The sequence below is a fragment of the Lepisosteus oculatus genome, chromosome 17, assembly GCF_040954835.1.
Source record: "Lepisosteus oculatus isolate fLepOcu1 chromosome 17, fLepOcu1.hap2, whole genome shotgun sequence".
Classification (NCBI taxonomy): domain Eukaryota; kingdom Metazoa; phylum Chordata; class Actinopteri; order Semionotiformes; family Lepisosteidae; genus Lepisosteus; species Lepisosteus oculatus.
This window is the reverse complement of record NC_090712.1, coordinates 19,681,083-19,694,118: the sequence shown is the minus strand read 5'-3', so window position 1 is coordinate 19,694,118 and position 13,036 is coordinate 19,681,083. Positions and strand designations below refer to the sequence as shown.

The window sequence follows — 13,036 nt, the reverse complement described above, 5'->3', positions numbered from 1 at the left end:
TACCCAGCACACAGAGAACAAAAGAGGCTACTGATGTCTAGTGTTTTTTTATTAGTAGTGTAGTAATACAGTATAATTGTTGTAATGATGGAGCTCCTGCTGTTTAAAATATCCTGTATTTCCAGCAGGTGGGTAACCCATCGTTTAACAGACGGGTTTTGTTTCGATGCAGAAAGGGGCACCTGGAGAACCTGGCCTGAGAGGTCAAGCTGGTCACCGGGGGGAGCCCGGCCAGCCTGGCCAGCCCGGTTCTGCTGGGCCGAGAGGACCAAACGGAGCTGCGGGAGCATCAGGGCCACCCGGGCCTGCAGGGCGACCCGTACGCACTGGACTTCCCGTTGAAAAGCCTGATAAAACAAGGACACACATACTGTACACACATAGGTGCATCACCACAGACTACACAAAGCATCGGGTCCTCCCTGTTGGCTTCTTTTACAGACCAGCATTTAAATTCTCCAGGGCAGCTTCCATAACACGTCTGAGATGTTCATCGCCTGTAGGGAAGGGGCGTTTAGGGGCACTTTACATGGGGAGCTCCCTCCGTCAACATAGCAAAGCATTTGTGATTTAATGTTCTTATTTTTGCCTTAAAAACTTAATTTAAATATTACATATGGTGCATAAACTCATCCACTATAAAATCAAGTAATTTTTAGTAATTTGTTTAGCTTTGTAGACAGCATGATGATAATTTCTTCAGCATAAACTGGTATCTCCAAATTCTTCTTCCTTAGAATATTCAGCAAATTTTGCGGTGCTTGAATGTGCTGTACTTACACAATACTGCGGTATAAACAGTATCCGTTTGTTTCTTCAGTCCTCAGTTGTACTTTATTCTAATAGGGGAGAGAGCTTTCAGAAGAATTCATCCGCCAAATTTGTAGAGATGTCTTAAGAAGTAAGTAACAAAACAATTTCCTTTTCATCTTTTCTGTGACCTTGGACTTCTTTGTGGTTTTAATGTTGTACTGTAAATGTGTCACAGAAAACACATTTCATTTGAGGGAAAAAATAAAATTTAAAGCGTAGGGCATGAGGCAGGGTGGGAAGAACTAAGACAGCTTTGAGTCTCAGGGCTGTTCTTTCATGCAATTATTCTTATTCTTACTATTATTATTCCTGTCAGCAATCCACAGTGTGAGAATGTAAAAGCAAAGCTTTTAATATCATACCCACAAATCAAATGGTCTTGGTCTTCAAAGTCTACATGGCCTTTCCCAGCTCTTGAGGAACATGATCCATTCACAGTTACTGAGTCTATAACATCCAGCATTGTTAAGAGGTATCGTGCTCTTAAGTGAGCTCCTCACTGAAAATCACTGAAATTTGTTTTTCACTTGGAGGTTGCAAGTTACAATGTGTAAATAAATGTAAACATAAATTCTGTGCTAGGGCACAGAATGCATTACTTTGGAAAGGGTGTGTGGACTTTCTATAGGCACAGTAATAATATACATATATTAATATATAATATGAATCTGTTTATAATGAGATTAATATATCTTCAAATTAAATTGAAAGCCCTAAAGTTTATGAACAGAAAACCCCGGCGAGCGAGAACTGACAATAAGCATGTCCTCTCTCGTGTGCTCGCTTGCAGCGGAGATCCCCTCTCTTCTCCACAGCGGCCGGATACGCGGCTGTGACCAGTGCCAGACCAGAGAGGGCTCTCCGGGCCTCCCAGGTCCCGCGGGGTCGCAGGGCCCCAGGGGTCTCCCTGGGCTCCCGGGAACGGACGGATCGCAGGGCCGTCCGGGAGCACCTGGGCTCCCCGGCACTCCTGGCGCTAAAGGTGCTCAAGTTCCGCATCGCAACCCCGAGGGGCAGGTCTGAAGGCTCTTGTATGTTTGCAGCTCGATGAATATGAACTGGTTGTCCTGGCTATCTGTGTTCGCAGGAGAGCCGGGCGATAAGGGCGAAAAGGGCAACTCAGGACGGGGGGAGCCAGGGCCTGAGGGGCCCCCTGGACCAGCCGGTAAGACACTTGCGGTCAGCCTGTCCGCCGCTCCGCTGCGCTCTGGACAAACTGGGGATGGAGAGTTCGTTCCCACTCACATGCTGGGAGGGAACTGTGAAAGGAGCAAAATATTCAGCCGTTTCGATTTCATATATATTTGGGAATGAATTTTTAATGAGCACGGTTTCTTCTTTACAAAGTCAGTGAAGATAAAACTGGTGGGGAAAGGGCTGAATTCATGTGACACATTAAATGTGTGAGGCATCGTGGCTTTAAGCAAACGCACTGGTCCCATAATATAATACCACAATACAAATCTCACAGTCTAACAAAAAATGGAACAGAAACATTAAAGAAATAGTCTAGTATGTGCAGAGATGTCAAGGTCACTGTAGTAACCCCAGTGTTCACTCAACTTCCAGGTCTGATGGGTCCTCCTGGGATAGGAAAGCCAGGCTATCCTGGGAAACCCGGCCTTCCTGGACATCCTGGAGATCGGGGACACCATGGGAGCCCCGGGGCCCCCGGACAGCCAGGATCCTGCGACCCCTCTTTGTGTTATGGTGTGATGGTGGGAAGAGATCCTTTCAGGAAAGGACCAAATTATTGAAAATTCTGATGAAACTTCAGCCAGCAAGTCTGGACATGGTGCTTAACTAATGAAAATAAATCTTTCATATCTCAGGAAGATCATGTTTTAACACTCTTCCCTATAACTGGGACAAGAGTACCTCTTTTCAGACACTTGTACAGTATTTAAAGAGAGGCACGGGCATACATGAAAAATACCTAATGTGCATTTCACGCGGCAGCATAGAATAAATGATGGATATTTTCATAGCAAGACACAGATACAAACCTATACAACATCCATCGCTATGCTCAATCTCATTCATGCTGTACTTGCAATGTATAAAAAGCTGTGCAAGAGCTCAGACTGACACCTTAAACAATCAGGTGATGTGACTAAGAATTATTACAGTCAATGTCAGTTCCTGAGACTGCATCAGGCACACAGATAGGTATTTCTTCTCTGTTTAACTCTTCACATGCTTAGGTGATAAAGGCATTCATCATTGCATTGACTGATACAGCAGCTTACCAGTATAAACCTCTTCTGAACGACCACTATTTCTGCTTCTCCCAGTGCTGTTAGATTGTGGCTTTCTGAATTTCTAATAAGTCATTTGCTGAACAGCTATGTCAAACATGCATTTAGTTTGAGCTTACTTGTTGCATCAGAACATCAGCTTCCCTGCACCTTTTGTTCCGAGCCACACAAATCCTCTATACCCAGATAAAGTGAATGGGAAGTATATGTCAGTTTAGTATAGCTACAGTATATCTTAGAATCCTTTGGGTGTTTCTTCAGAGTTATGTGAGCCATCATTATATTGTCTGTTTTATTATTGAGCTTTTTTGTAGCATCTCCTAAATGCTTCTACAGTAGCATAAATAGTATAGAAGATAGAAGAGGCACCATATTCTTCAGTGGTAGCATCTCAAATCACTTACTACTGGTGACATACTAAATGAGACAGTGTAAGGATGATTATGCAAAATGCATCAATCACAACACATACTGTAGAAATAGTCCATTACTGTTGGTGTACTCTGGTCTGTGACTATGACATTTTCTTTTGCCTAAGCTTCAACAAGGTCTGAAGTTAATAAGTGCAGGTAAAATATGTGTCTTTTTGACACACAAAACCTAAAAAAACTACACGATTGTTTGGCAATGAAATGCATGTAGGCAAGAAAAGAACTAAGCACTGGGATTCTAAACTTAACAATTCTGATAGACCATTTTTTAAGTTGCTTTCCTACAGGTCTGAAAATAAATTCTTCTTCTCAGCGGCATTTCTTTTATCTCACACATGGTTCTTGGAATCAAATGCATTGATTATTTCTTGCAATTTGATGTCTAAACTATGACCCTTGTGAGATTGTTATTATCATCACTGTTAATTCTGATGCAAACATCATAATAGTTCTTACACTTTCCACTTCAGCGTGAAGAGATGACTTCCATGACCAAGACAAACTTGTTGCTTAAATCCTGGTACATCCTGTGACTGTAGGAAACTCATGCCTATCATAAGCTTAACTCTGTGAATATTAAGCCATAGAACAGTGCCATGGCAGAGTTCGTGTCTAGTCAAGTTCAAAAGCTACTTTAATACAGTAAATGGTTGCTGAAGTTTGTATTTATGATTGCCTTTATAGTACTTTTACAATGTAAGCCTATTTATGACTAGAAACTAGGGAGAAAATAGCTGTATTTTTATAGATGCCTGTTAAAACAAGAAAATTGCTTTTAAAACAAGAAAATCTGAATCCTAATTATACTGAAAAGAATACAAATTGGTACTTTTGCAGCCATGTCCTGATTTAACCAAAAATCAGCAAAATATAATTCTTGCTATACGTCATTGCCAGTGCCATGAAAAACAGTACCTTTTATCACTATAACAAATTTTCTTATTTATAGAAAACTAAATCAATTATTATATGCAATGGCGCTGTGTCTATGAGTGACTTTTTCTGTTGCAATGTCTAACTTTAATACTATGTTTTTTTTCTATTAAATTTTTGTATGGGCCTTTGATATCTTTAATAAATACTTTTTTAATGACGTCTGTGGTTTTATTTAACCATCCCAGGACTGTAGAAAATCACTTTCACTACAGTGTAGAGCTTCACTGCATTGCAGGACAGCCTTAATCTTCACAGATAAGTCATATATATATATATAACAGGAACAAATACACTGGGTTACAATGACCTATTGCCTTAGAAAATAAAATGAAATTGGATATTCTGTATTATATCGGAAGAAACATTTCTCCAATACTAAAGTCTGATACAAGGTAACTACTATAACCATGCATTACATACCTGAAATTGTAGCTCAGGCAAAATTGTCATCATGTGAATGTAAGTAACTTAACCAAACACTGAACCTTCTTTAATTCCAACTGTAACACTTATGGTTAATGTTAGGCAAGACTGAGGCTAGGGCTATTGTAAGGTTAAAGCGTAGAACAGAATTAAGGTTAGTTTATGAGGACATCAAATATTAACCATTACCTGCCTACAGTAATGAACATATGTCATTGAATCATAATAATATGCTTAAAATGATCTCCCTAAAGCTAAACTACCAAACACCTGGCACATCTGAGATGTTGAGAAAATGAAGTTCAATCAGTCGTTAGGCATTATATTTAGTGCACATTTAAGCTGACTCTCAGCTGTAATTTAGATTTCATAGACATGGATCTTCTTAACGCTTTCTTTCTCCATTATATGTGAGTTTATTAATTAATCTAGCAACTTTGGGCCACTACTTTCTGGTCTCTCTTGTCTAGGATTGTTTTTTATTTTGGGGATAAATCTGTTCTGTGTTTCAAGCAGAATATGTTTAAACAGATATCATTCTTTCTCTGTTGATTCCATATCTATTCTGTCCCTCTCTGTCAGTATAACACATTCCTAAACAGTCTGTTGCCTGAAAAGGTAAGCCTTTGTTTTGGATGTTATATGTACAATTGTAAAGCCATGCCATCCTCTAGTATGTATTCTGACAAACTGAGAAAGGAAGGTATCTTTTGCCACATCTACAGTTTCTGCTTCTGATATCCCTATTGTTTTTTTACCAAACTAGGTGAGGAAAATGATAACATCGCATAAAAAGCACTTCTTTCCTGAAACATACTGTATGCTCCTGATCTCATTAATAAAGACTGCAGTTTAACTGATTTTATTATTAGTGTTTATTTTTTTAGCATGGGACACCCCTTTAAACGTGACTTTGCCAATTCTTTTTCCCTGTTAAAAACATTCAGACGCTTCTCATCTCAGCTGCTGAGCGCTGTGCCTTATCTGCCAGGTGAGGCTGGTCTCTAATCCTGCACGTCTATATTGGCCCAGTGAGAGAGTGAGAGAGCCTACAGTATTTTTTCAACAAAACAGAGATGTATAAAGAGTACAATGATCCCAATTATGATATATTCAATAATTATGATTAATAACGATAAAAACGTATTCATTCAGAATACATTTGCTACAGTACATTACTCCTAACATTATGCCTTTTTTATCAGTCTTTGTGCAAACCTAGTCCACAGTTTCTCTGTTGGCTCTGCTCTCTTCATATTCCCTCTGTAGACTGGCCTTGGATACTCTCTCCTTGGATTTTAGTGTAAATAATCTTCAGGCACCTGACTGAACACTCAAGTTGTAGAACAATGACCCTCTCATGCAATAAACTTCAATGCAAATGATTTCTGAGTTCATTTTCAAACTGTCTATGATGCAGTTCTAGATTAGAAATGGGGATTAGCATTTCTCAAAAGCATCTTCATTACTGTGCTCTGTATAACTAATAACTGTAATTATTTAGTACAGATGATGCTGTTTGTGGTTACCCTCTAGTGTTAAATTAAATTATACACAGGAGAACATTAAAACATCTCTAACAAAATTCTCTTATTTACTTTGTATATCTAGTTTTGAAACAACAAAGAGTCATCTAACACGTGCAATACTGCCAACTCTTAATACTGTACTATGTACCCACAGTTTACTTTTGTGCTGAGATATTTTAGAAATAATAAAAATAGCAAGAAGGTTTGTTCCTTTCATTTACATAGCGCTTTTCATCCGAAAGGATTCCAACATGCTTTACATGCAGGTGGTATATTACTTCATCCATCAACGCAGTGCTGCACTCAGCTGTATGATCCATTATACAGCAGATCAGCTAGAGAGGTGAAAAACTTTGGGGTACTTCCGGTAAGCCACACTGCGCATGCTCAAAGTGAAATTTAGCGTGAACATCAGTGTTAACAGTTCTTCTCTGATTAACATACTATGGGATCTTCCACCCCAAAAATGGTGCTGTATCTCCTACAGTGCAGGCACAGTGTACAGACCCAATTCTGGGGCACTGGTAGGGAGACTAAAATCCAAAGGCTAGAGCGCCATCTACTGGTCCATCAACACTACTTATAGCAAAAACGTGACTTTCCTTAGAAAACCGAGTCTCCCAGTTAAGTCTCCAAAAGTCACATATTCCAGTAATGATCAGGCCCAGGCTTACTTACAGTACGTTCTGAGATCTGACATGCATGATGGTCCAATATACACCCCACTTTAAAAAAGCTGCACAACAGAGAGTTATGTGCAGTACTTTTCCCGAAACATCTTGATTTCATCCAGTATAGAAAGCCTGTTTTCTAAGTACACAACATATTTTAATGAGGAGCAGGTGAAAGTTAATTCCACAATAAAAAGTAGGAAGCAACATTTTGTTTTAATTAAACTTTTCTTTCTGGAATGGCAGAGGTGTCCACATTACCATTTTCTGTTGAAATGAGAACTTTTTCCTGTTTTAATTCTGACAATAATTTGCATCAAAGGTATGTTTTTGGTAAAGTATTTAATTTAAAATGCCTTTTCAACACAGTATTAACAGCCAGCAGCTATTCACCCTGCAACTCACAACTGACCCAATGAAGCTCAGCAGTGTGAGCCGGGACAGTACCTGGAAATAAGAGACCTCCTGGGAAAAAGGCTGCTGCTGGAAGTGGTGTTAATAGGACCAGCAGGGGGTGCTCACCTCCTAATGTGGCTCCTAATGCCCCAGTATAGTGATATTAGGACATCTAACTATGCCATAAAAAAGGTGCCGTCCTTCAGATGAGATGAAAAACCGAGGTCCTGACTCTCTGTGGTCATTAAAACTCCCAGGGTGTTTCTCGAAAAGAGTAGGGGTGTTACCCTGGTGTCCTGGCCAAATTTCCCCCTGGCCTTTACCAATCATGACCTCCTAATAATCCCCATCTCTGAATTGGCATCATCACTCTGCTCTCTTTCTGACTGAGAGCTGATGTGTGGTGTATCATCCAGGTGGATGCTGCACACTGGTGGTGGTGGAGAGGAGTTCCCATTACCTGTAAAGCGCTTTGAGTGGAGGGCTATAGAAGTCCAAGCAATAATTATTTAGCATAATCATAGGAAAATGCTAAATAATAATTCTTTATTGATAAGCCTTTTTCATCCTTCTTATATCAAACTAATGAAGCTAAGACCACGTCTGGCTGAAGAGCAGCAGCCATTCTGCACCAGCAGCCCCACTAACAGCTGATCAGGTAGAGAAGAGAGACGTGAAAGGGATTTAGCCAGGATACCCGTGTTCATATCTCTACCAATATCACATGGTGCTTTGGGATATTTAATGGCCCTGTCATCAGGTTTAATGTCTGTTTCAATGAAAGACACCTTCTAATCCAAGGTGTGTTTGATCACCACACTGGATTACTGGTCTGGAAATGACTGTTTAGGGAAACAGTGCCACCTGCTGCATCACCAAGACATCCGTGTGCATCAATGGGGTTTTCCTTCAACGCCCCTCATCCCTGCTCTGACTGGACCCAGTCCAGCTTTGCGTCTGAGCACTGGCTAGAGGCTACAGGGTACCTACTGTAAGCTGCTGCCCCAAAGCAGTGAAACACCAACAACAGCAAAGTCACCCTTAGTCAATCCGTGAAGAGATGATCAAACTCTTTTGAGCTTTACGGGTTTTACAGAAAACAGAGGATACTTATGTAATGACTCAACCTTATATAATTTTAAAATACAATAAATTCTGACCGCAACAGGAAATGCATTCTAGTTATTGTAAGCCAGGGGTCTGTGTGTAGAAATCATGGACTGCATGTGACACAGATTTACACCCACTATTAAAAGCTGCTTATTCCCGGTAAATTACTGCAACCTGGAATCACTCCTGCAGACACAGGACACATTGCAGGGCTACACCCTGGGCAGGAAACCAGACTATTTTTATCTTTATCTTAAAACAATTTTATTGTCCATCCAAATGGGTGGAAATTTAACTTTGGTATCACCATAAAAACAATAACAAACAAATAAAACTCAATATAAAATAAATATACATTAAAAACAAACGATAGCCTAGTCATGCAACAACACACATACTGTACACACATCTGTCTCCTCATATTACATTATGCCATTACAATATTCCGATAGCTTCATTCCGTCTTGACAACAGGCACTCTAAAACACCTCCTTGAAGCCAACGGAAATGGGAATGAAGAGGCTGGAGGGGTCATCAAAGACATCAAAGATAATCTGACTTTTCCTTTTAAATGAAGTATAATGCAACTCTTTCAGCTGTTTCTGTGGTCAACCAATTATTTTACTAGCAGTATTAACAATATTGGCCAAGTTGCCTTATTCTTACAGTCTACCCTCCCACACTGTAATACTAAAAGCAAGGATGCTCTCTACTAACACTCTCTAAATCATTTTGATTTAGCCCAAACCCAGCCTGACCAGCCTTCATAAAAATGCAACTGGTTTTCCCTGCAAAGTTTAATTGTTAATCTACATCTGTTCCTAGGCATTAGAAACACTGAACAATCTCCACAGTTGATTAATAAGGGAGAGAGGTTGAAAATTGAATGTTTTTCTATCACAAGTAGCCAGTTCTTTGGTTTTATTAACTATAATATGAAGCATGCATGACTGACCCCACCATTCCAGTTTACTGATCTGCTTTTCTCTATCATCTCCAGCAAACAATCCTTCCAGGACCATATAATCTGTGTAGTTTTAACAGATTAACTTTCAATAGATCATTTGTATATACAGAAAATAGTAAAGGTGACAAAATAGAGCCCTAGAGAATACCACTATTTAAAAAAATGTCATTTGTATTGTTCATTGTTCACAAGAACCCGCTGTGGGCAACCAGTTATAAAGTCCTTAATCCATTTCATACACCTCCCATTAACATCCAAACCCAACAGCTGTTCCAACAGTGTGTGGGTCTGAATCATATTAAAGGCTGAACTAATATCAATAATGTGGAGAGTACACACGTAAGCACACACAGATGCCAGCATGCTTTTAGAAGGCGGGAGGAAACCAGAGAGGCAAAGGAAATCAGGACACACACAGAGAGTCCAGAAGTGCACCAGGACCCAAGAGCTGTGAAATAATGTACTGAATGTCACTGCTCGTACAGTATGCCCGTCTCTAAAGCTTAATCTCAAGCCACGGGCCTGAAGGACAGGCATTTCTAAAGATCGTGAGCATTTGTAAGTTAATAATAATTTGAGCATGTCGTTTTTTTCAGGTAGGAATCCTAGTGTTTGTGGACTAAAGGGTACTCAGATTTTGGTCCCAAATGACCTTTTAATTTTTTACCAAATCACCCGTTTAATTAATCACAAGTAAATTGTTCCAAACCTTGAGAAACTGATGCTTTAATGGCGACCTACTGTATAAAGCCTGATGGACAAAGGCTCTCCTGAACCAGGGTTTGTAGACTCCATACACTGTAGAAAAACAGCAAAGCGAACAGGGCGATCACAACTCCTGTAGTTCCCCTAACTACCCGCTTGATGGCGATGTGGTCCTTCTATCGCTTTGTAATAACTTCCTGCATCCGAGCTGAAATGAAAAGGCAAGAAAGGCGACTTCTTAAAACATCCTGTCTATTCTGTGAGTACATATTTTAAACAAGGGAAACTATTGAGAAGTCGGGAAAAGCGTTTTATCCTACTTGATCACATCTGATGATGATACAAACACCGGTTTGCATTTGCTATGACACACTCCATACAATGTTTGGATACTTTCCTCTTAACGACGTTGACAATAATAGTTCCTTACATCTCTATACCGCTTTTCGTCCCAAAGGATCCCAAAGCGTTTTACACGTAGGAGTGGGACTGTGCGGGCCGAAGCGCTCCAGCAGAGCGGCCGCTGCAGTCTGGACGGCCTCTCCGTGACTTTCAGAGCGGGCATGAGCCCACTCTGAAGAATCGCCCAATGGGATCATTAATGACTAATAGTTAGCAGTAGGCCATGGACTTCAAACGATCGTTGCTTCTAGAAGACAAATCGCACCCTATTGCCAAAAGAGACCCAAATCCTAATACATACAGTCATTTGGTGGTCTCTTCAAGTTGAAACGTGGTTTGTACAGTGTCTCTAAGGTCGGTGGGACGACCATAGCTTTGTTTAGACGGAACGAGACGCGCACTTTCAGTTGATGCCATAACTTCATCATTTTCATGAACACGAATTACACCCTCGTAGAGCTTTTCTCGAATTATTATAATATAATATAGGCAGATACTAATTCTTAAAATACAGGATGCTGGCGGTGAGTCGGCACTCGGGGGTGGATAACTATCTATTCCAGTAGACACTTGAAGGGATCGTTAAGCGTATGTTGATAACATATTCAAGTACTTTTACCATCTGCCTGTATACTGTACATAGCAACTCCTTTGGCAAGTCCAAATCCCCCACTCTTCCCTCACCGCCATTATGGTATTGCCGCACTCTGTTCCTATTCCATTCTCTCGACTGTCCCGTGAATTTGTCCTCTCCTTCAATCTGTACAGGTCTACCAATCACTGAAGTGTAAGTCTGCCCTCCGAACCCGACTGATGGAGACAATCCTGTCGCTGAAGCTTGTTGTCTGCGTATTAGTACGGTATGAAACGCCTGCGGTTTTATGAACGAAGTGGTATTTATGACAAAGGCAACAAGCGTAAGAATCGTCTTATGATTCTTAAAGGTACGTATGGTATGCATATAGTATGTATGCATATTAGTTCTTAAAAGTTAAATATTGTAACGCAACGGGGGTTCAGGTGGGCGCCCTTGGCGCATTAGGTCGGCCCCGCACCGTCGGGGGCTCGAACCCGGGATTCCCGCGTCATTCAACAGGGACCCAGCCCGGTGAACTAAAGAGATCAATCTTATGAAATACGTACTTCGTTTAATTTACACAAAAAAAAATGCAGCCCCACTATTTTAATAGTCAACGATAACGTCGCCGGGCTATATTTGTTAACGGTTCAGGTGGGTAGCTGCGTCAGCATGCGTAGGCTGCAAAGAAGAAAGAGAACACAACGTTTCGGCCGTGGAGCCTTCTTCAGGAGAAGGCTCCACGGCCGAAACGTTGTGTTCTCTTTCTTCTTTTTTTCAGCATGGAATAAACCTCTTACTTGTATATTTGTTAACACCTGCGTGTCTTAGTATGGGCGTGAACACGAGGAGAAGCTTCGCGCCCGCGCCTTTGGTCCGCTCTGAAGCCGTTTTACCTCGCATTCCTGTGTTTGCATGCTGAGCCTGAGAAGTAATGCGCTCTACTTCACTGGCTCTGTAATTAGTAGCTATCTGCAGGGCGTGTCTTTTGAAGTACAAGTCACTTTGAAGCTGAAAATAGGTGTGTGTGCTAATTCTTTTTTTTGTGTGTGGTAGGCGTTTAATTTCACTGAAGTCATTACACAACAATTTTAGGGAAATGCAGCAAAACGCACTATCTGTGCAACCTGTAGGCTTACTGAGTCAGCCCGAGTGTGGACTATTTTAAAAACTTCACCAACGGTACATTTTATACACACTTGTGTAGGCCGGAAACCAAAAACGTATTTGCAGTTCAAAAGTCTTACGTCTAGGATCAAATTGAAGAAAAAAAACAATATTAATGCAGAAAGAGTGATTGTTCACATGTCCGTATTTTCTAATACTGTAGATCCCTTGGACTGTGAATCCTGAAAGAAAACATAAATCTTACGTAAATTTTAAAAACTATGATCTATAATATGCGCAGTCTCTGGATTGAATTAACCTTTCCTTTCGAGAACACATTCATCCAGAGTATCGACAAAGAAAACAAAAGTTCTTTGGATGCATTTCAGATGCTGAACTTTTAAAATGCCTTTCTCTGCGGGAGGCCTTGGGACAGACAGGTGTTGGTACAGTATACAGGTTGAAGGACGGAGAGGGCACAATAGGTTTAAAGAAAAGCGCCACAAAATTGCTTCATTCACTGAAATTCTGTATTATTCAAGGGGCACCTACGAGTCAAATAACTTTAAGTACATCTGACGTTTGAGGCGTACGGTTTTGATAGTGCTCTTCAATTGGGTTTTTAACAGAAAAACAATTCCGTCAACGAACAATACATTTATGTAACAGTTTTGCGTTTTTTTTTCATACAAGAAAACGAATGTGCTTCGG

At 40.5% G+C, this 13,036-nt stretch overlaps 1 protein-coding gene and 1 long non-coding RNA gene across 2 annotated transcripts in view; one reads left to right on the top strand and one right to left on the bottom strand.

Moving 5' to 3' along the window:
• col21a1 (collagen, type XXI, alpha 1) overlaps window positions 1-4,595 on the top strand; it is a 60,405-nt gene extending 55,810 nt beyond the window's left edge. The window contains exons 25-29 of the mRNA XM_069180051.1: window positions 173-319; window positions 847-901; window positions 1,604-1,795; window positions 1,901-1,978; window positions 2,383-4,595. Of these exons, the coding sequence (XP_069036152.1) occupies window positions 173-319; window positions 847-901; window positions 1,604-1,795; window positions 1,901-1,978; window positions 2,383-2,570 (660 nt within the window). The 3' untranslated portion in view covers window positions 2,571-4,595. The remainder of the gene's footprint in view (window positions 1-172; window positions 320-846; window positions 902-1,603; window positions 1,796-1,900; window positions 1,979-2,382) is intronic.
• Window positions 1-13,036, bottom strand: part of LOC107079380 (uncharacterized) — a 100,181-nt gene that overhangs the window by 85,499 nt on the left and 1,646 nt on the right. Inside the window, exon 2 of the long non-coding RNA XR_011182330.1 lies at window positions 10,276-10,447. This is a non-coding gene — a long non-coding RNA (uncharacterized lncRNA). The remainder of the gene's footprint in view (window positions 1-10,275; window positions 10,448-13,036) is intronic.